The 27,387-nt window shown below is 50.7% G+C and overlaps 1 protein-coding gene across 6 annotated transcripts; it reads right to left on the bottom strand.

The window, feature by feature from the left end:
• Positions 1-145: 145 nt before the first annotated feature.
• On the bottom strand, positions 146-24,440 carry ZNF746 (zinc finger protein 746). Of its 6 annotated transcripts, none has more exons than XM_077849765.1 (7): positions 24,370-24,440; positions 19,957-20,256; positions 19,747-19,828; positions 18,491-18,604; positions 4,990-5,181; positions 4,355-4,480; positions 146-2,991 (listed from the first exon to the last, which is right to left on the bottom strand). In XM_077849765.1, exons 2-7 carry the CDS (start codon positions 20,239-20,241, stop codon positions 1,925-1,927), a joined length of 1,866 nt encoding a protein of 621 aa, XP_077705891.1. In that variant the 5' UTR covers positions 20,242-20,256; positions 24,370-24,440; the 3' UTR covers positions 146-1,924. The 6 variants fall into 6 exon arrangements, with proteins under 6 accessions (XP_077705891.1, XP_077705888.1, XP_077705889.1 ...); XM_077849762.1 differs by lacking the exon at positions 24,370-24,440 and adding an exon at positions 23,288-23,429; XM_077849763.1 differs by lacking the exon at positions 24,370-24,440 and adding an exon at positions 23,288-23,429 and having other exon boundaries at positions 146-2,988.
• Positions 24,441-27,387: the final 2,947 nt, after the last annotated feature.

The following is a 27,387-nucleotide window of genomic DNA, read 5'->3' as shown; positions in this document are numbered from 1 at the left end:
TCAGGGACAGCGGCCCCCTGGGATCAAGGTGACCAAGGGCAGGAGGACGGTGTGAAGAAGCTGGCCACATAGCTCCGAGCGAGAAGTATTTCGAGGTTCATCAGTGCCCAAGGTACATGGCTAAGAATGGAACCAACCAAAGTGCCTTGGTGCTGGTTAGGTTTTATTTTAACAGGATGTTTCCTCTTCATTTGTTTTTCAAAATATCAGTTATATCAATATTAGAAGTGTAAACAGGTACAAAATATACAGTACATAGAAACAATTTTTCTTAACTAGTCTATTGCCTAATAAAAGTACGCATGAGGGAGCTGACTGAACGGATGCCATGGTCTCTTGCTCCTCAGGGGAAACAAATTACCCATTTCGGGGTACTTACTCAGGGGGGGAGGGAATCAGTGGCTGCTCCAACAAAACGGGAATGGATTCTTGTGTGGTAGGGACAGCATTGTGGTAGAATCAAGAGACTTGGGCCATTTCTGATTCTACCTCAAAGATGTCAAACGGGAAATGAGCAAGCCCTTGCCCCTGACCCAGCCACTCAGACCTGCCACCGCACGCCCTCTGTGGGGATGAGCTCACACACCAAGAAGGCCAGTGCTCAGCTACATCCTGACCCCTGACGATTTTGCTCAGGTAGATGTGGTACAGATCTTAAGAGGGTGAAACCAGAAACCTTCCCTCCTCCCATGGATGGGCCTTGTCTAATCTGAGGCTCTCCTCAAAGGCTGGCACAGCAAGGTGCGCCCCCCCCCGTGTGAGGCTGGGATGTGTCCCCCTTAAGGAATTTATTTCCTCGTCTCTAACAAAAAAGAACACTTGTCCTGCGTGCTTCACAAGGTCACAGCAATCAAATGAGACGTGAAGTGAAAGCATTTTGACAATGAAGAAACACTACACAGAAAAGAAAAGAGAAGCATCTCACTGGAGTGGAAAGCAGCCCCACGTGGGGGTGGGCAGGCCACGCTTTGTTTCTGGCTCTGCTGGTATCTGACATTGAAGGGTTCCACTTGCCCGCCTCTGCCTTCTCCCCTCTGCAGCTCTACCACTTGGTGTTCAGATAACTCCACATTATAAGGCCCTGAGTCACCTCACAGGGTGACACCACCTAGATCCCTTTTGATAGGGGTGACAGATGGCCAGTCATAGGCCAGCACTATGGGGGGGCCTTTTCAGGTAGAGGAGAGCTGGGAAATGGGACGGGCTACTGGTGGACAAGTCCTTCTCCCAGTTGACACGAGGTGGGGGGCGGGGGCGATCCACAACTGAGGAGCTGGTGCTGACTTGGGGTGGGGAGCTGGAGCCCCAGGCCCAGATCTGCCCGGGGCTGAGCACAGCCTGTGGGATGGAGGTCTCAGAAACCCCAAATCCTCGGCCACCACCAGCCCATCATTCCATCCCTTGGAGTCAGTGGGGCCACGGAAGTCTACCACCCCACCCCACCCCACCCCCACCCCCGAGTCCCGGGCTGGCCAACTCCCGGTTCGCTCACCGTCAGGCCTGGTAAGGCCATGGCCGGCACAAACACACACTCCGGAACCAAAAGTACACTACGAAGTTTAAACTGGTACTACGACTATTTTCCAGCTTTTTTTTTTTTTCTCAAGAATTAAAAAAAAAAAATTCATAATTAAATTACTTAAAATTCTAGGCTGCTCAGTTTCACAATCAGAGAATTCTACTTTGTTTCGAGGTGGAAGCCGGATAGTTTCTCTTTCTCCAGTGATCAGTTCGGCAACTCGGAAATTTGCTTTCCCCGGGGCCCCGCTTTCACCGCCACCCCGATGTCCAACTCGATGTCCGCAGGTGGGACTTCCGACCTCCGCGGCCTGGGCTGGGGGTGGGGTGGGCTGGGGTGGGGCAACAGGACCGGGAGCCCCCCTCCAGCCAGCCCGGGGGTGGGGTGACGGGACGGGGGTGCCCCTCACAGGTCTGCGCCGTCGCTGGGTCCCAGGACGCTCAGGCCACAAGTCCAGTCGGTCACAAGGTCTGTGGAGGCCAGGGGTCCTTTGGCGGCCGGGCTCTTGAAGGGGTCCGGGGGCCCGGCCGGGAGGGGCGGGAGGGGCTGGCCGCGGACCGGGGCCTTGGCCCCCGCCGCGTGGTTGCGCTGGTGCTTGCGCAGGTGGTCCTTGCGGATGAAGCTCTTGCCGCACACGGTGCAGGCGAACGGCCGCACGCCCGTGTGGGTTCGGTAGTGGTCGATGAGCTTGGAGCGCTCAGTGAAGCGCTTCTCGCACTCGGTGCAGGGGAAGGGCCGCTCGCCGGTGTGCAGCATGCGGTGGCGGATGAGGTGCGCCGGGCGCGTGAAGCAGCGGCCGCACTCCCCGCACCGCAGCGCGCTGCCGTCCCGCGCCCCGCTGCCCGCAGCGCCCGGCGCCCCCGGCGCCCCCTCGGGCAGCCCGCAGCCACGCTGGTGCGCGCTCAGGCTGACCTGCAGCTGGAAGCTCTTCCCGCACGTGGCGCATGTGAAGGGCCGCCCTCCCGGGGGCGCCGCGGGGTGCTTCTTCAGGCCCGGCTTGTGGCCGAAGCCTTTGGTCCGGCCGGGATATTTACAGGGGTCGCTGAAGGGTCTCGGGGCCTGGCTGGGGTCCAGCACGGCCTCTCCGGTGTCAGGGGAGCTGTAGGGCACCCCTTCAGGCCCAGTCCTCGGGTTCAGGCCCACGGGGGGCTTACACCTGAAATTCCAGCCCCACCGGACCCCCCCGAAGAGCCAGTCCCCGGGAGGGGTCTCCTCCTGGGCCACTGCGGGGCTGAGCTCACCCATGTCCCGCTCTGGCCGGGTGGGCTCTCTCAGCCCCAGCACAGGGTCTTGGCTGGGGAAGGAGCTGCCCTGGCTTTCCCAGGCTCCTTCCTGGACGGGACTAGGGAAAAACCTTGTGGCTTGGCCTGGTCCAAACAGGGTCCCATGAGCCTCTAGGTCAGTAGGATGCACTGGTGTGGCCACCACCTCCTCTTCCTGGACTTCTGTTTTTATCACAATTTTTACATCTGCTGAGAAAGACAGAAAGACCCAGTATCATTCTGTCCCCACACCTGCTTAGAGAAGGAAGACCGGATACGTGGGTCAGCTTCAGGACTACCACTGCTCAGCCCTACTCTCCCCACCTCAGGATCCAGCTCAGCAGAGCATCCTCCCGGTGGTCATGTGGCTGCCTCCAACTGGGGGGTGAGGACCTTCACAGGTAAAGCCACCATCACATCTGTTCACCACATTACATGTTCACTTTGGCTATTAAAGGCTAATCACACATCTATCCTAAGGTTGAACCACTGATGCCAAGGTTGCCAAGGGGCAAAAAACACACTGTTGGGCTGAGGTGGATCTGCGATGGTACTTTAACCCCTCCTCCCCCAACACAGACCAGCTGTGGACTTCGGGTGACTTTCTGACCAACAGCTCATCTGTGATACCCTAGATCATAGGGTTGTAGGAGGATTAAACCCTATGACATGTCTGAAAGCACTTAGCATGCTATTTGGAAGGTAGCAAGGATTCAGTAAATGAGGCCAGCTACCTAATGATAAATATATTAATGAAATGGTAAAAATGTCTTTGATTTTATATAAATGTATTTGAATCTCACATCTTGAAGTTTTATATCAGGGATCTAGGCTTTTATCACATTTTTGGGGGGGGGGGTGCTAAAATATGATGGAAATGATTAAGGTAATAGGTAACTGGCCTTCAAAACAGGAGTAAATAGAAAAACAATCCTTAAATGTGGTAGTGGTTCTTCCTGATTCTGGCCCTCACATGCCTGTCTTTGGCGGTATTGATATCTAAGAAGCCGTTCTGGTTTGGTTTTGGTGTATCAAGGTCAGCCTGAAGCCAGGGTTGCTGAGTACGGGCAGGAGGGGCATCCTCTCAAGGCATCAGCGTATCAGGGTTGACCAGTTAAGACCATATGAGATAGGAAACAAACTGAGGGTCACTGCAGGGGAGGCGGGTTGGGGGACAGGGAAACTGGGTGATAGGCATGGGGGAGGGTGCGACATGATGAGCACTGGATATTATATAAGACTGATGAATCACTGATCTCTGCCTCTGAGACTGATAATACATTATATGTTAATTAACTGAATTTAAAAAATGAATAAAAAAATAAAAGCTCTAAAAAAAATAAAAGACCATATGAGAAAGGGACAGTTGGAAACATTCTTAAGAAAGGCTGTTCAAGCATAAGACTTTGGAAGGAGATAAAGGACAGACTGTTCAGAGTCCGAACATCACAGACACCTAGCAGCCTGGTGGCTGAAAGGTCAGGGCCGTTCACCAGTAAAAGTGAGGCCCTGGGCTGAGGCCACCTTCCAGGCAGACATGAGCCCTTCCCGTCCTTTCTCTACCAGCCCATACCTTCTGTGGAGGCTGCCGTGTTGAGCTTCAATGTCCCGTCTGAGCATGCTGAAGAAGGATGGTGGGGAGGGAGGTCCGCCTGCCAGGAAGTGGGTGGGATAGTGGTTGAAAAGTTGGAGTGGACACCTGCAACGAGAGATCAGAGCCCGTGGGTTAGGGGAAGGAAGGGGGCAGAAACCCCGTGGGAAAGGAAGGGCAGGCTAGACCCTGAGATCCTGCTTGGGTCTCTTCTGTGGGAGCATAACAGTCCTGCCTCTCTGCACCAGGTTTTCTTTTGCTCCTTCTCTGAGGCAAAAGGAAGCACAGATGTCACCGGCCTATTTCATATAGTCCTCTCGGTTGCGAGGCAACTGGCAATTTAAATGCCTGATGGTGGGGGCAAGAACAGGAGTGCAGCTGATGAAGTTCAGGCAGAGACATACCAGGACAAGAGCATCACCAAACCGGAGGGGGAGGGGCTTCAAAATATCATTTGGTACGGCCCCCTGCCTTCAGGTGGGGAAACTTCTCAATGAATCAGGCTAGATGTTTGAGAGCCCACAGCCCCCACAGTGCTTCCAGAAGGTCTTTCCCCACACCTTGCCCTTAGTCCCTGTACCTTATTCCTGGTATCTGTTCTAGTTGCGGCCACTCACCAGAGGCAGCATCTGTAGAGACGTCTCCTGCTCCAGAGTCCAGCTGGCTGAGGCCCCATGGCTCCTCCCCGATATCTGGCTGTCCGGTTGCCCATGCCTCTACCCCCAGAGCCTGCTGCTCCTGGAGCTGGAGCTCACCCTCCTGCTTGATCTGCATTAAGAGGTCAGGGGCAGGAACTGGGGGCCCCGAGCCTAAGAAAGGGAAAGTGCATGAACATACAGCATCAGGGCCCCTCGGCCCTCAGGTGGACACACATCCAGCCAAGGAAATGGGACAGGGGCTTACCACGGTCAAACAGCGGAAGAACCTGGTGGGAATGCAAGACCAAAGCAAGCAGGGCCAGTAGAGCCTTCTGGGCAAAGCATGAGGTTACACGGTGTTGAGCACAGGGTAGGATGGGAAAGGGTGAGGAATGCAACAGTGCATTCTCAGAGCTGGACCTCTGGCCCATGGGGAAGACTGAGCTGCTTGCTCTGGGGAAGTCCTGCCCCCACTTTTAACACAGAAATGCTACAGAAAATGCAACCCCAACTATCCCCCAAAACCTTACCCCCATATATGTATATAAGTGAGCAGAAAAGAAAGATTCCAGATATAAGAATCAAAGGGCAAATACAAAGCCAATCAAGAGTTCAAACAGGAGCCAAGTGACCTGGAGAGTTGCTGGAACAGGACACAGGCCTTAGGTGCTGGGCTTTGGTGTCCAGGTGAAGCTGGGAGCACCGCTGAGCTGCCTGCATGAAGCCCGGAGCCAGAAGGCTCTGTCCCATCAGTGAGCTGGGGACTAGTGAAACTCCATCCACCTGAGGGCACTACAAGGAAGCTGCCACCTGCCTGGGGCCATGAGTGGGATGGGACAGCCACCCTAAGAAATTAGAATTTCCCCACATCCACACTGAATTTGTGCCTCCCACATGGTGTAGAGACCCAAAGCTGAGAAATTCACAGAAACGTTGGCTGACCACCATGGCAGCACAGGAGGCCACCCCCACACGGGAAAATGCAAACCTGCTCTGCAGGGACACCCCACATCCCCCCACAACTCAGGTCCCTGTGAGAAAACTAAACCTGTAACCAGAAGAGGAGCCAAATGACATGAGAGCTGCAGCTGCATTCACTCCCAAGGAGTAGGGGAAAAAGAACAAAGCTGAAGGATATGGGGACCCAAGTCCCACCCGAGGGACTGACACACCGCAGCCCAAGGGTATCTGGTGCCAGGTCACACCATGGAGTGGCCTGGAGGCTTTCAAGTGGCTCCCGAGGACCTGCAGAGGTGGACAGTGAGTCTCAGGAGGACAGCACTGAGCCATTACCAAAATCACAACCAATCACACGCTAATAGTAAAAGTAGTTGTGTCAGTGGGTCAGCAGAGGTCAAACACTGCAGGATCTGGGCCTGTAGAGATGCCAACCTGGGATTATCATATGCAGAGTATAAAGTTTCATATGGAAAAAACAAAAAGGGGGAGAGGCCGATAAATGAGAGAGTATCAAAACTGACCAGATTTTGGAAAAGAACAAGATACAATAAAATACAATAACTGTAATGTAAAAATCCAATCTATAGGGCAAAAGAACATAACACAAACAACTGAGCAGGGGACAGTGCGCTAACTAGAAGACAGATAAGAAACGATGGATGGAGTTGAAGATATGAAGAGACGTCCACAGTTACTAAGGATAGTACAAAAATGTTCCAGAATAAACAAGCAGGGAGGAGGTGGGCAAGGCGATATTCAGAGAGATAACATTGCAAAATTTCCCAAACTGTTGAAAACTATTGAAAATTAAAGCTGGATCAAGAGGAAGAAATCCATGCCCAGGCATGCTGTGGTAGGAGTCAGAGGCCTGCTTGGCAGAGAGAAAGGCAGATGGCCCACCAGGCCACAATGGCTAGACAGGTGGCTGGCTTCTCAACTTCCTCCTCTCAGCAAAGCATCTTCGAGGGGCTAGGAGAAAGTAACATTCACCTGAGAATCCACAACCCTCAAATACAGGAATGGAACAAGAGTATTTTCAGACACACAAAAACTCCTGTACAAACACAGAATGGGAGTCTGTCACTGACAAACCCACAACAGACTTCTATTTGGAAAAAAAAAAAAAATTCTCCTAAAATTCACCTCTAAAATTCTCCTAAAATTCACCTCTAAAAGAACAGAAACAGGGACGCCTGGGTGGCTCAGCAGTTAAGCATCTGCCTTCGACCTGGGGCGTGATCCTGGAGTCCCAGGATCGAGTCCTGTGTCGGGCTCTCTGCATGGAGCCTGCTTCTCCCTCTGCCTGTGTCTCTGCCTCTCTCTCTCTGCGTCTCTCATGAATAAATAAATAAAATCTTAAGATAAATAAAAAAAAAATAAAAGAACAGAAACAGAACATAGAACTTTCAAACTAATTAAAAATAATAGTTTGAGGAAGAATCTAAATGGAGAACTCGCAAAGGAGGGGTAGTAAAAAAAGAAATATAGAAAAAGTGGTCTAAAGTCAAAACACAATTCAAGATGGTGGGTGAGAATCCGAACACGCTAGTGACCACAATCAGCACTGTCCGTTGGAGAAACTGGGCAGGCCACATAGCTCATTCTAGATTTTCTAGTACTATGTAAGTAAGTAAATAAATAAATAGAAACAGGTGAAATTAAGTTTAACAATAGTTTACTTAACCCAAGCTAATTAAGATATTATTTGTCAAAATGTGTGGTCTATGTCTACAATGGTAGTACTTAGAGGAATTTTATGACCTCGTATGTTTATATTAAGAGAGGGGCACCTGGGTGGCTTAGTTGGTTAAGCTTCTGCCTTTGGCTCAGGTCATGATCCTGGGGTCCTGCAATCGAGCCCTGGGTCGGGCTCCCTGTTCAGCTGGGAGCCTGCTTCTCCTTCTCCCTCTGCCTGCTGCTCCCGCTGCTTGTGATCTCTCCCTCTCTCTCTCAAATAAATAAATAAATAAAATCTAAGAGAGAGAGAGAGAGAGAGAGAGAGAGAAGATAGGTAGAAAACTAAGGGTCAAGCAGTCAATGCAAGATACAAGAAAAGAACTAACCAAAAAACAAAAAAAAGAAATAACATCAACAGAAATCCTTTGAAAAGTAGAAGACAAGAAATTATATGAGAGTGTAAATTAACAAAAGAGAACACAAAGATAGAATATAGAGAGCCAAAAGCTGTTTTTTTGAAGAGAATATTATGCCACTATATCTAACAGATTATCAAACAAAAAGGAGAAAGCACCAATAACCAACAAGGAGAATGAAAAAAGAAAGTGATTATAGGAACAGCAGAGATTAGGGGTGCCTGGGTGGCTCAGTTGGTGAAGCGTCTACCTGGGGCTCAGGCAGTGATCCTGGGATCCTGGATGTAGCCCCACATCAGGCTCCCTGCTCAGCAGGGAGTCTGCTTCTCCCTCTCCCCCTCCCCCTGCTTTCTCTCTAATGAATAAATAAAAAATTTAAAAAGTAGCAGAGATTAAAAAGATAACAAATAATTTGTAAACTCTGGAGAAATGGACAAATTCCTTAGAAAAACTAGAACTTGCTAAAACTGACTAAAAAATAGAAAACCTGAGTAGTCCTATACCTATTAAACAACTTAAATCAGTAGACAAGAATCTCACCTACAAAGAAAACTAGAACCTAGATGGCCTCACAAGTATTTTTTACTCAAAATTCAAGGAACGGGTAATTCCAATATTACACAAACCCTCTGAGCCAATAAAAAGGGATCACATCATAGCTTATATCTTTAATATCAAAAGTAGACAGAGTCTGAGAAAGTAAAATCATATAGACCAGTCTCACTCATGAACAAAGATTCAAAAATCCTAAACAAAATAACTAGAGTATTAAATCCAGCAATATATATATAAAGGATGATGACTAAGTTAGGTTTATTCCAAGATTACAAAATTGGATTAAAATCACACAATTTATCATATTAGCAAGTTAAAGGAGAAAAACACATAATCATCTCAACAGACATCAAAACAGTATTTTTTTTTTTTTTTTTACCAAAACAGTATTTTAGAAAAATTGAATGTCTATTCTTTTTAGGAATATCTAGTCAACTGGAAATCCAGGCAGCTTCTTTAACCTAATAAAAGGGCACTGATAAACTTTTAACAAATGTTAGATGCAATGTGAAAAGTTTAAAAGCATCTTTTTGTTGTTGTTGTTCAAATATCTTATTTATTTATTTATGAGAGACAAACAGAGGGAGGTAGAGACATAGGCAGAGGGAAAAGCAGGCTCCCTGTGGGAAGCCCGATGTGGGACTTGATCCCAGGACCCCGGGATCACGCCCTGAGCTGAAGGCAGATGCTCAACTACTGAGCCACCCAGGCATCCCTAAAAGCATTCTCTTTAAAATCATTAACCAAGGATACCGCTATCACCACTTCTATTTAAGGATTTCTTGTAAGTTCTCAGCCAGCACCATAAAACAAAAGGAAAATAAACCATAAAGATTTGAAAGGAAACAAAAAAGTCTTATTACTCCTAGAGGATATGATTCTCTTTTCAGAAGATCTGAGGATCAGCAGACAATTATTAGAACTGTTATTAGCCATAAGGAGATTTTGAGCAAGGTTCTTAGAAATATCAATAAATATAAGACAAATGGATTTTTGTACACTTTCAAAAAGGGTTTTAAGGGAGTCCATCAAATACTATTTTTCTTCCCTGTCCTGGAGCTTAACAGAGAAATAAAAGAGGAAGGCAGGTGAGGGTAAGCTAGTTTTACTACTGATAACTGAAAATTACCAGTGGGCAAGAGGGATCCTAGTACTGACTCTAGGATAGGAAGTCCCCCACTGGACCATAGTGAAGGAACCTATACCAAGCAGAGCAACAGAGATGGCCTGGCCCCTGGAGGTGGCCAGGTGCTCCAAGGGAGGAAGATGGATGGGCAAGGACTATGCTTGTCCAACTCTGCTTGCACACTCTCTGATGATGAGGTATGTTCCTGGTGGGCTCCGTGGAGGGATGCCCGGGGGCAGAGAGAGAGAGACAGGATATCATATAATTGAGCCTCTACTACATGAGAAAAAGTGCTGGGAAAAGGAGTTCCCTGCCCACCCTCCCCAGCCCCCAGCATATGCCAGCAACAAACAAAAAATAGGTAAAAAAAAAGGCACCACTGGGGCACCTAGGTGGCTCAGTTGGTTAAGCTTCTGATTCTTGGTTTAGGCTCAGGTGCTGATCTCAGGGTCATGAGACTGAGCCCCGCTTTGGGCTCTGTGCTAGGTGTGCAGCCTGCTTAAGATTCTCCCTCCCTCTGCTGCTCCCCTCCCAGCTCTTAAACTCTCTACAAAAAACAACAACAAAAGGCACCACTGATAATACATGGAAAAATTTTTTAAAATAATACAAGGAACCTAGGAATATATCTAACAACAACAAACTGTACAAGATCTTCTTTGGAGAAAATTCTAAAACTTCATTGAGGCATACCAGACAAATGAGCTAAATGGAGGGGCTTAGGCCATTCACAAATAACATGCCTCAAAACAAAACAAAACAAAACAAAACAAAAACAAATAACATGCCTCCATATAGCAAAGGGATCCGTTCTCTCCAACGTGATTAATAGGGTGAATACAATTCCCATCACAATCTCAACTGGATTTTTCATGGAACTTGGTATAAGGTAATTAGGAAGATGAACCCAAAGAGCAAAGGAAAAGAAGACCCAAAGAGCTAGTGAGAAAGAACCAGGGTTCCGGCCTCGCAGCCAAGAGCCTGAATGTGAAAGACAGAACTCTTAGAAGAAGATGTGAGATCTTACTGCCTTGAGGTAGGGGAAATTTCTTAATTGTGACCAAAAAAAAGGACAAACCATAAAGGTAAAGTCCAAGTACATTAAAATCAAAAGCATCTGTTCTTTAAAATATACCATATATGGAGAAGATATTGGCAATACACACACCTGAGAAAAAGATTAACACGCAGAACATGAAAGGAGCTTCTACAAATGAGTAAGTAACGGGAAAACAAAAGAAAAACGCACAAAAGCCATAAACAGGCATTTCACAGAAAAGGAAATACAAATGGCCTATAAACAGAGGGTATAATGTTCAGTCTCCTTAATTAGGAAAATGCATGTGTTAAAATAGGAATCTTCAACCAATGCACTCCTACCCGATGGGCAGAAGTGAGGATGTGAGGCATTTCCAGGGCTGGTGAGGATGAGGTGCCATGGGGACCTGTTGTTGTTGTTGGGCGTCTGGGCACTGTGCACAGGTGCTGGCGGGTGGGGCCCCTTTACGGAGCACTCCCAGATGTTACCTGGAAAAGTCGAACATGCACCTTTCCTACGACCTGGCTGTTCAATCCTGGGACTACACCTAGGGAAACTTTTACTCATGCACCACAATGTTCACAACAGCATTGTTCCTAAAAGCAAAAATGTTAGAAACAACACAAGCGCCCATCAACAGAAGGAAGGAATGCACTGTGTCCCAGTCATAAAACAGAAAACCATACAGTCATGGGAAGGAATGAGGGCAGCTGTACTGTGTCACCATGGATGATTCTCAGAAACAATGTCCAGTGAGGAAAGCAAGCTAAAGAAGAATATAGATGCTGTGATCTCATTCATAAAAAGTTCACAATGTTATTTAGGAACATATACATACGGTATAAAAATGTAAAGAAAAGCAAGGGATGGATCACGTCTATGTCTGGATTTTCTGTTTATTTGTAAAAGGAAGGGAGGGGGATGGGATCAGAGAGGGTGATGGAAGGTTCTGGTTGTGACCTATTTCTGATGCAGGGGTACTGAGAATGTGGGGGTCCACGCTTATTCTCTAAGGGTTACATGGATTTCATTCTTTTTTTTAAATTTATCTATTCATGAGAGATACAGAGAGAGAGAGAGGCAGAGACATAGGCAGAGGGAGAAGTAGGCTCCATGCAGGGAGCCCAACGTCAGATTCGACCACAGGTCTCCAGGATTAGGCCCTGGGCTGAAGGCAGTGCTAAACAGCTGAGCCACCCAGCTGAGCGACCTGGGGTGCCCATAGATTTCATTCTCTACCCATTTGTTAATGTTATGTATGATACAGTTACAATGTTTTAAAGAAACAAAACACAAAATTAAGAAAGCAAAACCAACAAAACCCATTTGATACAATGCAACACTTGCTCACAGTAACTTCATCCAGAAGTGGAAGGAAACAAAACATCTATAAACTTTTATGAGAGTATCATCAAAAGTCTATGGCAAAAATCATCCTTACTGCTGAGACCTTCGAAGCACCTCGCACAGATCAGGATGCTGGTTATCCCCAGGACTTAACAACATCCTGGCCAAACTGCTGAACAAGAAAAATAATAAAATTTGTAACGATTTTACACTGGATCTTAGCCCAAAGGCTGAGAAGAGAAGTGATAAAAGTTGTAACGATTTTAAAAGAAGAGATAACTTTTGTGTTGTCTACAGAAAAAAAATCCATGAGAACCTAAGCTGACAAGTATTATAAATAATAAGAAAGTTGAGCTAAAGTGGTCTTTTACTAAAGAAAGTCAACAGCAGAGCTGCATACTTGTAATAACTATTTAGAATGAACTTAATGTGAAAATGCCACTCACAACAGAAACAATGATCAGAGAAAATGATGGAGTCTATTCAAGCCGCACAGAAGCCTTCACTTGGTGAGTCTTCTCCTGGGGGAGAGGGGCTCATGTTGTGAGGAGGCTAATTCTCCAGAAATGAAATGAGAAAGTACATGCAGTTCCAATCAAAATTCCAGCAGGATTTTCTGAGAATTTGACATGAAGATTCTGAAACTCAGAACAAAGGTTGAACAATAGCCAAGAAAAGTTTTGAAGAGCAAGTAGGGAAGGCTTGGTCTTCTAGATTGAGGACTTCTTATGAAGCTAAAACAGCAAGTGTTGGCATAGAGGCAGACAGAGACCAAAACACCTGAATAAAGAGCCCAGAAACCGTGCACGCATGCATGGGAACCTGGTTCATCACCAGGCTGGCATTACAAATCATTGGAGAAAAGACAATATTCAGCAGACTTTTTTGGGAAATCAGATGTCCGTGTGTGTGTGGGGGGGGAATTTAAATTCTCCCTGGCAACCTACACAAATATTAATTCTTGAGAGATTAAAGACTTAAATGTGCAAAGCAAAACTTCAAAGTTTTGTCAGAAGATGGAGAAGAAAGTCTTTCTGACCTGGAGTGAGGTAGGGAAGGCTATCCTATGACAGGAAAAGTAGATCATAAAGGAAAAAACTGGTAAGTTTGACTGGACCCCAAATTAAGACATCTATGCAAGCACAACAAAGTTAAAACACCTGCCCCAGACCGGGAAGATACTTGTAATGCAAATAAGAGACAAAGGGTTTGGATCCAGAACCTGTATACAGAAGTCTGAATCAATAAGAGAGTGAAAAGCACCAGTAGAAAAACAGAAAGATGGGAACCCTGGGTGGCGCAGCGGTTTGGCGCCTGCCTTTGGCCCAGGGCGCGATCCTGGAGACCCGGGATCGAATCCCACGTCGGGCTCCCGGTGCATGGAGCCTGCTTCTCCCTCTGCCTGTGTCTCTGCCTCTCTCTCTCTCTGTGACTATCATGAATAAATAAATAAAATCTTTAAAAAAAAAAAAAAAAAAAAAAAAAAAAAAAAAAAAAAAGAAAAACAGAAAGAGACAATTCACTGAAGAAACCAAATAAACATGAAAAGGATGCTCCACTTCAGTAAGAGTGGGGAAATGCAAATTAAAATAAGATGTCATTTCAACCTCCATCAGATTGACAAGAATCTAATGCTGAAGGAGGGCAAAGATGTAAGACAACAGGTACTTGTAACTGCTGATGGGAGCAGTACAAGCTGTGTCACCATGGCAATGGTGAGGGTGCCAAGTATGCCCCGTGATGCGGGGGGTCTGCCCTGGGTCTGTTCCCCGGAGAGCCCGCAGTGCAGGGACTCAGAGAGACGGGTGTCTCTGTGTCTCTGCCCACTGTGGTATCAATCGTGAGAGTGAAAAATCAGAAACAGCTTAAATGCAAATCAACAGACCAATGGAAGACAAATGGGAACAAAGTTGTTTTGGAGAACAGATATTAAGCATCTGTTAAAATTAATGATCGGGATCCCTGGGTGGCGCAGCAGTTTAGCGCCTGCCTTTGGCCCAGGGCGTGATCCTGGAGACCCGGGATTGAATCCCATGTCGGGCTCCCGGTGCATGGAGCCTGCTTCTCCCTCTGCCTATGTCTCTGCCTCTCTCTCTCTCTGTGTGACTATCATAAATAAATTAAAAAAAGAAAAAGAAGAAAGGAACTTAAAAAAAAAAAAAAGAATAAAATAAAATAAAATGAATGACAAATCTGAAATACATGATAATTGAGTGATAAATACAATGACATTTATACCATTTCTCAAAACACACGAAACTGTATCATATGTTCCTTGTGGTTACATATATACATAATAGCTTTAAATAAAAGTTTTAAAATGTGGGTAGAAAGGACGAGATAAACATCAACTTCTGGACAACTGGTTACCATGGGGAAGAAGGAGTCTAGGAAATCTAACAAGGAATTTAACACACCTATTTTAATACACAAGTATTTTAAATTCTGTACACTACATACATTCAACAAATAATTGAATTCCTACTCTGTGCTAGTCAGTATTTGAGGGGCCTGAAATGATCGTATGAACACAAGAAATAAAAGTACTTGTCCTTTTGATATTCACATCTTAATGGGGAGAGCCTGGCCGGCCATACAGAAATCTATAAATATGAAATCTATCATCTCTCTCTCTGAAATATGTGTAATATCTACCTCTATCAACTCTGTAAGTATGAAAGATATATAACAATCTAGAAATACATATACTAGATGATGCTATCTGCTGTGGAACAAACCAAAGCAGGAAAAGGACACTGGGAGTTCTGGGTGGGGAAGGGGGCTGCAATTTTAAATAAGGTGACAATTTAAATTTTAAGTCAGAACCCCAAAGGAGGGAATGGGTGGAGCCTGGGGAGTACCTGAAGGGCATTCCCGGCACAGGGCACTGTGCGTGCAAAGGCTCAGAGCCTAGAACAGCCCCGAGTGTTGGGGGGACAGCAAGGAGGATGGTATGGCAGGAACAGAGGGAGCAAGATATTAACAGAAAAATAAGCCAAAGTATCTGAGTCAGAGGGAAGCCAGTAAGGGGTTTGGAAGCAAAGAACATAGGCCTTACTCCGGGGGACTGAATAGTGCAGGAGTGGGCAGGCTGGTTGGGAGGGGAATCACAAGAGATGATGGGTTTGGGTGGCAGGGTAAAGGAGATGAGATGTGATAGCATTCTGGATGAGTCTGGAGGAAGTGTTAGCTTCTAGAAGTTCCGATGGATGTAGGTGTGAGGAAGGGTCGAGGCTGACCTCTGGGTCTTGGCCTGCAACTGAAGGCCAAGGAGCAGAGGAGACACTGAGTGGAGGGATGAGGGGAGGAAGAGATCTGCTGGGCACGTACTTGGCACAAGATGTCTATCCCATCCAAGTGGAGACAGACTAGGCAGCTAGGGGTGCAGAATTCAGGGAGGAGCTGGACAAGGGCACCGTGGGAGCTGTCGGCACAGAGGTGGCATGCAGAGCCCTCACAGCCACTGCCAGGATGGCAAGTGTGGGTGTGGAGGGAGGAGGGAGGATACCGTGACGCACAGAGGTCAGGAAGAGCACCAGGAAACAGCAAAGGAAAGGTGTTAAGTAAGGCAGGAGAAAACCAGGAGGGGAAGTACCATCAAAGAAATGAAGCTGGGAAGAAAGCGAGCAATGGTGGCAAATGTCACCAATGGTAAGACCAGATCTTTAATGCCATGGGGGGCCCCTGTGGCCTTGACAGGAGTATTGATGGAAGGGCCTCCAGAGTGGGAAGAGGAATGGGAAAAAGCAGGCACTGGAGGAGGGTGCTCCTGGGGAGCAGGACACGAAGGTAGAAATGGGGCAGTTGCTGCAGGGATGTGGGGTCATGAGTGGTCAGTGCCCAAACTGGACAAGTGACAGCAAAGGCAGAGGCTGGTGGGAAGGATGGGGAGGCAACCCGAGGCCTCACCAAGGTAGCCTGCGCTGGGTCTGATGCCCAGTGGAGACAGGTCTTTGGAGGAAGGGGTGGACACAGCAGCAAACCCAGAGACCAGGGCCTGGGTACAAGCAGATAGGCTGGTGGGGTGGGGGCTGTGAGTTGTTTCCTTTTTTTTTTTTTTTTTTCTCAATTAAACAGCGTTTTTTCAACAGGAAAACCATTCTAAGCTGGTGGGCCAAAAAAACACAGTGGGTGATTTGGCCTGTGGGCCAGAGTTTGCCAACCTCTGGGCAATTGAATGGACCAAGGAGACACTGGGTGACTTGGGGGGGCAGTGCTGAAGGCCCCCCAGCCTGCAGGTGAGAAAAACAGGGCTCAGGAGGTCTCTTCAGCTGTGTGCAGCTGCGTGGGAGCAGGTGCAGATTTAACCAAGATTACAGTTCTGCCAGGTGAGTACAATGACGAAGAGGGGTGAGGGGGCAAGGGTGACACTGGGCCAGAGCCTTGGCTGGGCAAAGAGGGAACCCAGGACCAGCTGGACCATGAACGGGCTGGATGCTAGGGTCAGGGCCTAGGAAGAGAGATCTGCAAAAGAAGGAGAGGGGTACGGGGTGGGGACAGGTTCAAACTGAGATGATGGGAGGGGTGCATCACTGTCTGCAGTGGGTGCTGGGGCGGGGAGTGACCTTAGGGTGGGTGGTGGAGGGGGAGCGGAGGCTGGGGACCTTGCAGGGCCTCTGGGAATGCTGCCCTAGCCGGCCAGAATGGCAGGAGCAGAGACAGGGTCTGCAGGAGGCAACTGAGGGAGAGGTGGGGTTTCCAAGGAGGAGGGGAGCACAGGGGCCACATGGAGGAGCAGGGACACGGCTGTCCTGGATGTGAGGAAGGGGTGGGACGCAGTGGATGCAGGCTCCAGGATGCAAGAAGAGCTAGGACTCATTTGGACAAGAATGAGGGGGATGCTCGGGGAGAGCCTGGGGATCTGAGGCCTTGCTAGGGACTGAGTGCCCCAAAGTAGTGGGAAAATTTAGGAACTGAAGACAAGTGGGATGGCAGGTCCAACAAGGGGCTGTGCAAGCACAGACAGGGTGCGGAGCGAGCTGGGGGGTGGGGTAGGGCTTTTCCAGCTGATGTGGGTGGGGTGATAGGGTCCTTGATGTCAGGGGAGGTGGAGAGCGGAATTTGTGTTGGAGGGGAGGGCGTGTCGGGGTCTTACCAGCAGCCACCGTATTTCTGGGCCCGTTCTCACATTCATGAGTGGCGGGGTGGGAAGCGGAGAGGCCCCCACATCTGTCCCCCCACCCCAGGCTAGGAAGGCAGGCTCCATGTCTAAGCCTCTTCTCCATTCACAGAGCGTTCTGCTTAGTGATCTCTCTGTCCTCCCCTTCCAGCTCTGGCCTTGGCACCTAGCATAGTCTCAAGGGATGTCTGTGGAACTCAACTGGTGACGGCTGTCCTGAACACCGACTGTGTGGCCGGCTCTGCGCATGGGCTGCTCTGGCAGCATGACACTCTACTTGCCTACTTACGGTGGAAGACGCATGTCAGTAATCACAAAGGAAACACAGTAGGACTTTTTTAGTAACACAGGCATTCAGACAAGGGAACCCGAGGCAGGTGGGACAGGCAAGGCAGTTCTGTGCAGAAAGTGGGCTGAGCCTGCAGAGGCAGGGTCTCCTGGCCAGGGATGGACTGTCACCTCCCCGCACCTGCCGAGGGCCTCACTTCAGTAACCTGGCTTTCCTCACGCAGCCACCTGCCTCCTCCTGAACTTTCAGAGGTGCTGGCTGGCTCCAGGAAGATCTGAGGCAGGGATATCGGGTATCCAGATCCACCTTAAATAAATCTGTCGTTATAATCATGTTGAAACACGTGGCCAGCCACTGGGATTGGCTCCTGGCTGGGGGTAAGGCTGGCTCTTCAGAACACTGGGAAGGAATCAAATTTTGTCTTCAACACACTCCTACCTTCCCGATCAATGTCCTATCTTCTCTTCCCCTGATCTGTGCACTGGCTCTATCTCTTTTCTTTTTTTAGAATTTTACTTTTTTTTAAAAATTTTATATATTTATTCATGAGAGACACACACACACAGAGAGAGAGAGAGAGAGAGAGAGAGAGGCAGAGACACAGGCAGAGGGAGAAGCAGGCTCCACAAAGGGAGCCCGACGTGGGACTCGATCTCAGGTCTCCAGAATCAGGCCCTGAGCTGAAGGTGGTGCTAAACCACTGAGCCACCAGGGCTGCCCTATCTCTCTTCTAAAAGACTAGGTTTGCTGCCTGTTTTCCGCACTGGGAAGTATTCCTGGAGTGTCTGCAGAGCAGGCTATAGGTCATAACTATTAAAAAACTTAGACTTAAAACATTCGAGTCTGAGGTTTCTTCTTGGCCCTTCCTGGAAAGGTCATACCCCCTGTGGCCCTTTACTTCCCTGTTTCCACCTGACTGCCTGGTGTCCCTTGCCTTCTCTCAGCTCCTCACCTGGACTTGGGTCCACAGGAACATCTGGAACCTTGGGGCCAGGGCGACGCCAGCTGCACGGCTCCTTCCCCTGTTCGGTCTGGGAGAGGACCTCGGGCTTGGAGATGGCATAGTCTGAGGAAGGACACAAAGGTTAGCTTTGGCCATGGAGTCCCATTCAGAGCTGGGGACAGGCAGCCTGGGAATCCAAGAGTGGCCAAGAAATGAAACTTCTAGATTAGTATAGAGCACTGGTTCTCCACCAACAGGCAATTTGTCTCCTAGGGGACATTCAGCAGTTTGGTGTCTTTTTTTTTTTTTTTTAATTTATTCATGAGAGACACAGGCAGAGGGAGATGCAGACTCCATAGAGGGAGCTTGACGCGGGACTCGATCCTGGGTCCCCAGGATCAGGCCCTGGGTTGACGGCAGTGCTAAACTGCTGAGCCATCCAGGCTGCTCCGACATTTTTGATTGTCACGACCGGGGGTTGGGGGGTGAAATGCTCCTGGCACTGGTGGGTCAAGACCAGCTGCTGCTGAACATCCCACATTGTACAGACCAGCCCCACAACAATCATCTGGCCCCAAATGTCAGTGCCCAGGTGAAGAAACACTGGTAGAGTCTCCCCATTAGGCAGCAGTGCATTTCTTCAAACTGAAATATAATGTCACGCCTACACCTGTTCCCATCTTCACTGAGCATGCCTTACTGCCTACAGATCTGAGGTCACACAGAAACCAAAACCGTGCCAAGAGGAAAGAAGCCCTGGAAGGAACAGCCTCTTGGGGCTACCATGTGTGGACCGTGACAGTGGCCCCAGGGTCTGAGGGAGCAGAGCCTCGAGGGATGAAGACAGCACTGGTATGGGAAGCATGGTCTGCCCAGATTCTTCACTAACCCAGAGGAATGTCACCAGAAAGACCACATATTCCTGTAAGAGAAGGCCAAAGGAATCTGGGCCCATGACATCCTGGACCTGAGAGCAGCCAGAGGCTTGACTCTGTCTCAGCAGGACAGAGACGTCCATGCTCCGTGCCTGGTTAGGAGAAATGCCACCACCCCTCTCTGTCTGGCAACCTGTGAACTTCACCGGGTACAGGGAGCTTTCGACTCGGTCACCTGGTACTCATCTTTAGTAAGAGGAGGAAATAACTCTTTGCATGGTCAGAGTTTCTAGTGATTTACACATCCTGGTGACGAAAGCCACCAGCATGGAGAGGAGTTTGGAGACACTCAAAATCACATTTAACAGAAAAATGAGTATCAGGCCTTACCCAGGGACACCAGCGTCTCGTAGTTGCCCCGCATCACGTGCTTGTAGAGCTCCTTCTGCCACTCGTCCAGCTTGCCCCACTCCTGCTCAGAGAGATACATGGCCACATCATCAAAGGTCACAGGCACCTGGAACAGTGTCACGCACGCTCACCCACACACTTACAGGCACCACCCCTCAGGCCATCCCACCCCAGGTGCCTGAGGGATACCTTGGGGACTTCTCCTTTGCTGCCTGGTGGCAGCCGCAGAATCCAGAAATTTCGGTTTTTCAGCAGGTTCTCCATGTTCTCCAGCCGCCTCTGCAGCAGCCCGTACTCCTGCAGCAGGGTTCCCAGCACGGCCCACTTGCCCTCCAGCTGGTTCCCGAACTCCACAGCCGTCTTCTCGCAGTCCGCCAGCTTCTTCTCGGCCATCCCTGTCCGCCCTTCTAGGGAAAGCAAGCGGGCAGCCTGCAATTCGATCTTCCTCTCCATGGCCTGAATTGTGGCTGCCATCGTCCACGGAGAAATCTTTCAGAAACAAAGAGAAGTCTGTGACCACTCAATCCCTCCACCACGTTCCTGGAGCCCCTCTCCCCCAGGGGGAGGGGGCTTGGCAAGGGGCGCAGAGCTCCTATTGAAAGTGGGGATTCCCTGTGCCATATGCACGATCTCAGCCTAGCTATCAGCTCCTCTGGGTAACCCAGGCACCACCGATGTGCGCTGTGCACCACCTTCCATCCACGGCCTGGCACTCACTGCCCTGCCCGGTGCCCTCCCGCATTTGCCCATCCCAGCTCTCTGAAGGCAGCACTGCATCTTTTGTAGCACAGCACGTGGCCCGTGGAAGGTGCTCAGTGCAATTCTGTTAAATAAACAGTGACTTAGCACTGCCAGCGCCTTTCAGGGGATAAATAGTAAACTGCAGATTTACTAGAGCCCAGCCAGCACCTCCCATCATAATCACACAGGAACTGTCTACGGATGATGACCTAGCAAAAAAAACAGCTGGTTCACTGAACCGGCACAAACATGAGCATTGCTCAACTGCTTTTTTTTTCCTTTTTTTTTTTTTTTTTAAAGCATCTCGTGCCTCTTTTTAATAAACATAAAAATCAAACAGCTAATTCCTCTTCCCCCAGTACAATCAGATGGTCTCCTCCCAGCTGCTCCTCCTTAAACTAAACATCACCATTAGTGTAAATCTCCCCTGGCCAAGAGTTAGACTTTTTGACACAGGTAGTGTGGCTGGTCAAGGGGACAAAATCAACACAGGTCCACTGGGGCCCCAGAGTCTGTTTCTCTCACCATACCCACCCCTCTCAAGGGCCTGAGACATTTTTGTAACTACCCCAGGATCAGTGGCACACCTTACAGATTTTAAGGTAAAACACATGCCATAAGGCTAGACTTTTGTATGTACGACAACTGTCATAAAGCTTCTCCCAAGCAGTGACTTACTTCCCTGTTGCTGGAAAGTTCACATGGTAGCTTGAATGACCTGACTGGCAGTTGGGAGACCCTGAGGAAAGGGCACATTTTGCTTTGGGCAGGGGCTGAACCACCTGCCCAACCCACATCTGAAGGTGGGACCCCTGGGTCAGAGAGAAGGTCCAGACATCTGTGCCTTCTTCTGGCAGTGCCTGAGGACGGATGTTTCCTTACAACATTTTGGAAACTCTTCCCAAACAAATGGCTGGTGACTATCTGCATAATGAAATGACTAGTAGGAACCAGTGTGGGCTCATTTGGAGAAAGTCATCGAGAACTACAGCAAACAGTGAGAGAAGAGTAAGAGCAGAGGCCAAAAAAACAAAAACAAAAACAAAAACAAAAAAACAAAAAACAAAACAAAAAAACAACTGTCAAGCACCATCAGTGCTTCTGTGGTTGTTTGGAGGGAGGCTGCATCAGATGACCTCTGACCCAAAAAAAGGGGCTTTCTCACTTGGTCTCCAAGGATGGGAGCCGCTGGATAGGCAGAGAGCCCCTGGAGGGACTCTTGCTCTCCAGGGGTGGGTGCTTCTGCCCCAAGGCTGCAGGGACTGTGCTAGGCTGGCACCTCAGGCCACCCTTGACAGCTGCTATTCCTTCCTTGCCCTCTTATCCTTTCTGATCAGCCCCTGCCATCTGACTCCAGCCTCCAAGAGTTCGCTCCAGAAGTATCCATTTGATTCATCACCCAGCTCCCCAGCTGCTGAAATCCTATTCAGCCTCCACATGCAGTTGACTGCCATATTACTGCAAACTTTGCGTTGCAGGAAAAGGACACCTGCATAAACTCAACTCCCTTATAAACAGTTAAGGCACACACAGTGTGCTCACCATTTTAATGGGGCAGGGAGCCCTGTATAAGACCTTCACCCCATTTAGTGGGAGGTGGTGGCTGTTTCTGCTCAGACCCAGCTCCTTACTAAATGGTGGGTGGATAATATGGGGCTGTCCTCAGACTCCTGCCAAGGGAGCAGAAGCCCTATCCTTGGGAGGACCTGATGGTAAGAGACTCCAAATTCTTCAAGGACTCCGCACCCACAGGATGAAGTCCAGGCATTAAAACCCCTTCCAACTCTCCCTGCAGCCTTCTCTCCCACTGCCTCCCTACCAAAACCATCTCCCAGGGAGCAGTGACTGCTTTCTAGTCCTTGAACATGCTGGGCACTGTCTTCTCTCTGGGAGTGCCAGCCAACCTCCCTACCTGAAAAGTTCCACTGGTCCACTCCGCCAGATGAAATCCTAGCCTTCCCTAAAAGCCCAGCTCAAATCACAGAAGCACAGGTCAGGAAGGGGTGCCAGCCCCTCCCTCTCCTTCCCCTGCCCTCCCACAGCACCTTTCTACCTCAATGCAAGAACCACTCACCTCTTTCTGTTTGCACTACTATCACCAGGGTACCTGCCTGACCCCCCAACACACCATATGCCCCTGAACACAGACCAACTGTGTCTTTTCACACACTTTCTAGCTGTGCGATCCCAGGCAAGTTAACTTCTCCAGGCCTCGGGTGTTTCTTTTGTGTGACGGAACGAGCACCTACCCTACAGGTTTGTTGTGAGGACAAAATAACGCTAACAGGGCTGGTGCCTGCCTGCTTCTACAAGAGGGAGCAGCTGTCTTCCGCCCCGACCTCGATCGGGCTGGGCACTCGGTGTGTGCGGAATCCAAGCCGCTTCGGACACCTCCCAGGTGCCACCAGGCCGCTGGGGGGAGCTGGGGGGTAGGAACGCTGAGGCTGAGCGGTGGGCAGAGAAAGGAGGCGCGGGGTGGGGGGCGCGGAGATGAAGGGGCCAGCGGATGGGGCGGGGGCAGGAAGCCGCGGAGGGCTGCAGGAACTCGGCGTGGGGCGGCCTCCGCTGCGGGCTCGGCCGGTGCCGCCCAGCTCGGGCTCGGCCGCGGATGGGGGCCCGACCGGGGCGCCGTAGGCCCCGGCGGACCCCGCGCCCCGCTCGCCCGGGCCCAGGCCCGGGAGCCCGGCGCGGCCCACGGAGCCCCTCCCCGGGGCCTGCGGCGCCAAGTGCTGGGCCCGGGCCCCGAGTCCGCGCGTCGGTGCGCGCGGGCCGCCCTTACCGGAGCCGCGGCCGCCTCGGCCATGGCCGTGCGCTGTCCGGCCCGGCCCGGAGGAAGTCGCCGCCGCCGCCGCCGCCGCCGCCGCCGCCGCCGCCGCCGCGCGGCTCCACGCAGGCCGGCCCCCGGCCTCTCCGCAGGCGGCGCCCGCCCGGCCCAGCCGTCCCCGCCCGCGTCGCCGCGCTCCTCGCTGGCCGGCCCGCGCCGCTCCGCCCGCAGACGCGCCGCCGCCGTCAGCGCCCGGCCGGTCCACACTGCATCCTGGGAGCCGGCGCAGGCCCGTGAGGCTTCCTGGAGGCAGCGCGGCCGCACAGCCCCACCTGCAGCCCGGAGAGGCGAACGGCAGGCGCGGCGCCCGCCCCGCCCCGCCCCGCCCCGCCCCGCCCAGCGGCCCGCCGACCCACCCACCCGCCGGACCACCCGCCCGCGGATCACCTGGATCTGGGTCTTCCGACCCACCCGCCTCCTGACCCCCCGCCTCCGGACCCTCCGACCCCCTCCCGGGCGCCCCTCCCCGGCCCCCCGACCCCCCGGCCTCCCGACCCCCCGGCCTCCCGACCCCCCGCCTCCGGACCCTCCGACCCCCTCCCGGGCGCCCCTCCCCGACCCCCCGATCCCCCGGCCTCCCGACCCCCCGACTCCGGACCCTCCGACCCCCCCGACTCCCCAACCCACCGGCCTCCGACTCCCCGACCGCTCCACTCCGGACCTTCCGACCCCCGTGACCCCCTGACCCCCCACCCCCCACCCCCCACCCCCCGACTCCCCGACGCCCCGACGCCCCCGACCTCCGGATCCAGCAGTCCACCCGCCCGCCGACGCTGCCCGCCCCACCGGCCTCCTGACCCCGGCCCCCTGACTCACTGACCCACAGACCCACTTGGACCCACGGGCGCTGTCCGACCCACGGGCCAGCCGACCTGCCAGCCCCCCGACCCCCTGAACCACCGACCACCGACGCGGCTTGACTCAGTTTTCCCGACCCCTACCGACCCCCCCCCCCTGCACCAACGCTGCCACACCCACTGGCCCCTGACCTCCGACCCACTGGCCTCCAGACCACCCCCCCCCCGCCCGGGACCCACCGGCCTACAGCCCGGTGTGCACTCAGTCACCGCCCGGAGCCCCCCGCACCCGACCCGCCGCCCTCGCGCTCTGGACCCCACGCGCCCGAGCCCGAGACCCGCTCATCAAAGCTCCAGGGACCAGCCGCGCGGGGGTGGGGGTGTGACCGCGGCGACAGCAGCCGCTCTCCCTGCGAGCCCAGGGGACCAGCGCCTTCTCCCACGAGGGCTCCCGCCACGTCGCCTCTGCTGCTCTAGGTCCTGCCAGGCAATCTGGGCTTTTCATGTATTTATTTAGTCAGACAGCTGTAGCTCACGTCTGTGTTGGGTTGAGATGGAATAAATCCTTCCAACAATAGGAAAATAGTCGGGTAAATCCCGGTAGGCAGCCACTTAGAATTCTCTGTAATGTGTTTATTATTTATAACAAATATTTCTAAATGGAATGAACACAATACCATATTTATAATTATTTTGGTGAAGAACTTGGTGTGGGAAGATGTTCGTGGTATTTTAAGAGGAGAAGCCTGTCCAGAATGATCTCAGTCTTGTGTAAAAGAAAAAAAACACACGTGCCAGTTTGGAGGCATATAGATGAACACAGAGTAGTTTCCGTTTTCCTTCACAGTAAGACCACGGGCCGTTTTTACACATTTTCTAACATTTTATTTTTCCAATCCGTGTTTTTATTTTGTAGTGATAAGAACCATTTTTAAAACAAAAAGGCGACAAGAATTAAATAAATAAACGGAAAAACTCCTTAAGAGGTAAACCCAGGCTCGCGGATGGAAGGAGCCTTGGAAGGGGGCCCCCATGTGGTCACAAAGCCGCATTTCGAACTTTTCCTAAAGAGGAACCTACGCCCCACGTGGTCCAGCCCTCTGCTGGGCTTTGGGGTCTAGCAGACCCGGGTCTTCACTGGCTCTTCGCTTTCTCTCCACCAGCCTGGCCTGAGGGTAGAGAGCAGAGGTCATCGCAGATGCATTCTTCTCTGTGTGTAAAAGCGGAGCCTCCCTAGGAGTGGGGGTGAGGGGGACACTTTGCTCAGGAGTCTGCTTCCTGAGCCTGATTCTCTTTTTCTCACTGATGTTAGCCAGGCTGTTGCTTTTCTTTCGTTCGTTCTTTCTCCTACCACCCCCCCCCCCCGCTTTTTTTCACTTTATTTATTCATGAGAGACACACAGAGAGAGGCAGAGACACAGGCAGAGGGAGAAGCAGGCTCCCTGTGGGGAACTCAATGTGGGACTCCATCCCAGGACCCCGGGATCATGCCCTGAACTAAAACCTAAAATGCTCAACCACTGAACGTCCCAGGTGCCCCTGCCCCCAGCTCTTGAAGTTTGCCCCTCAAATGTGGGGATGGGTAGGGAAGGGATAGAGGATTTCCAGGTGGGAACCCTGGCTCCCTTTTGGGGTAAGTCCCTGAAAGGATATAGTGGATCCACTCTCTGCAGGAGAATGTTCCTTTTCCTATCTTTCTCTTCTAGCTTTGTTTCTGCGTGATTCCTTCCTCTCCCAAGTAACACATTCCCTCTACCAGGGTGGAAACACGTTTTATGGGCTTGAATCTTATATGATTTAGAGAATCTTATTAAGAAAAAAAAAAAACTTCACAAAATTGCAAATTTAGAAGGAAATTCGGAGCTGGTGCAAGTCTTGGGGCAAGACAGCCAGCCTCTCAGATGTACAGTGAAAGATGGGACTGGGCTATTCTGTAACTTTCCTGAGTCTGGGTTTCCTTTCACCCCAATTTGCTTTGACCAACTGAAGACCACCGTGTCTGCTCTCACTATGGCCTATATGCTGGGCTCTGCAGGAGAGCTTGCTCAGAGTCTCAGGGTGCCACATGTTGGTTGGTCAGTTGCTGGATTACCTCGGGGAAGGGGGCTTCTTTCTTTTCAAGGAAACAGAGGTGTTATCTCCTTGGTAATATGGCCTCTCAGGGTCCCAGCACTTCCATGATGAAACGGATCACCTGCCTCACCGAGGATGTGAGCAGTGTGGGGCAGGGTGCAGCCTGTGTCTCTCCAGTGAATTCTTCCCAGGAGAAAGGATCTGATTGGGCTGGTTGTTACCTCCAATAAAGAGTGCCACTTTTGAGCAGAGCTGAAAGCCACACCCACAGGTGGTTGGGCCCATTCATCCATGTACTTTCCAAGATTGGCAAACTGCCTAGCATATGACTGGGAAGAAAGCGTGGGTGTGCATGTGTGTGTGTTATGCCTGTGTATGTTTTTTTTTTCCTTTTTTTTTTCAAACAGGGCAGACCTTGTAGAGTAGGTAAAATTTGAACTGGATCTTGAAGGACGGGGAGAATTTTAATAAACAGAGCATTTCAGACCAGAGGGTGGTAGTAGAAGTGTTACCCAGGGGACAGCCTAGAAAAAAAATTGGGGTGGGAATGTTTAGAAGGAACATGGTCCCATTTGGCTAGGACATTATTTTTATTTATTTGTTTGTTTTAAGAATTTTTATTTATTTATTCATGGGAGACACAGAAAAAGAGGCAGAGGCACAGGCAGAGGGAGAAACAGGCTCCCTGCAGGGAGGGATGCAGGACTCCATCCCAGGACCCTGGGATCACGACCTGAGCTGAAGGCAGATGCTCAACCACTGAGCACCCAAGTGCCCATTGGCTAGGACTTTAAACCACAAGGGAAAATAGGCTGAGGTGCTGGATTCAGTAAGTGGGGTGGAGTAGTGACTGAGCCAGTCATGAGGCTGATAGGGAGACTGACCTGCAGGCCATGTGTGGGAAGGATTGAGGGGGACAAGAGATTAGTTGGGAGGATGCTACAGAGTCCAAGTGTCAGAGGAGAAAACGTCTGGCCAAATGTAGCAGGAGCAGGAACAGGAAGGAAGAAATGACGGGGAGAGAGAGAGAGAGACAGAGAGCTGTAAATGATATGCAATAAGAGGCGGTAGCCAACTGGAAGTGGAGTTGATGTGAGCAAGAATTCCAGACTAGCACCGAGGAGCTATGTCCAGTGTGTGTGTGGGGTACGCACCTGCCACAGAAATAAAGTGAATACAAACAGG

This window comes from Canis aureus, chromosome 15 (assembly GCF_053574225.1).
Source record: "Canis aureus isolate CA01 chromosome 15, VMU_Caureus_v.1.0, whole genome shotgun sequence".
NCBI lineage: Eukaryota > Metazoa > Chordata > Mammalia > Carnivora > Canidae > Canis > Canis aureus.
This window is presented reverse-complemented; position numbering and strand designations above follow the sequence as displayed.

Bases quoted from the DNA above. Each gene is read 5' to 3' on its own strand.
- ZNF746 (XM_077849759.1), bottom strand. From the start codon at position 21,438: ATGCAGATAGTCACCAGCCATTTGTTTGGGAAGAGTTTCCAAAATGTT. The intron at 18,605-19,746 runs GTAAGGCCTGAT...GTCCTTCCTCAG, and splicing joins CGAGACGCTGGTGTCCCTGG to ACTATGCCATCTCCAAGCCC. The intron at 4,481-4,989 runs GTGAGTGGCCGC...CTCTCGTTGCAG, and splicing joins CTCTACAGATGCTGCCTCTG to GTGTCCACTCCAACTTTTCA.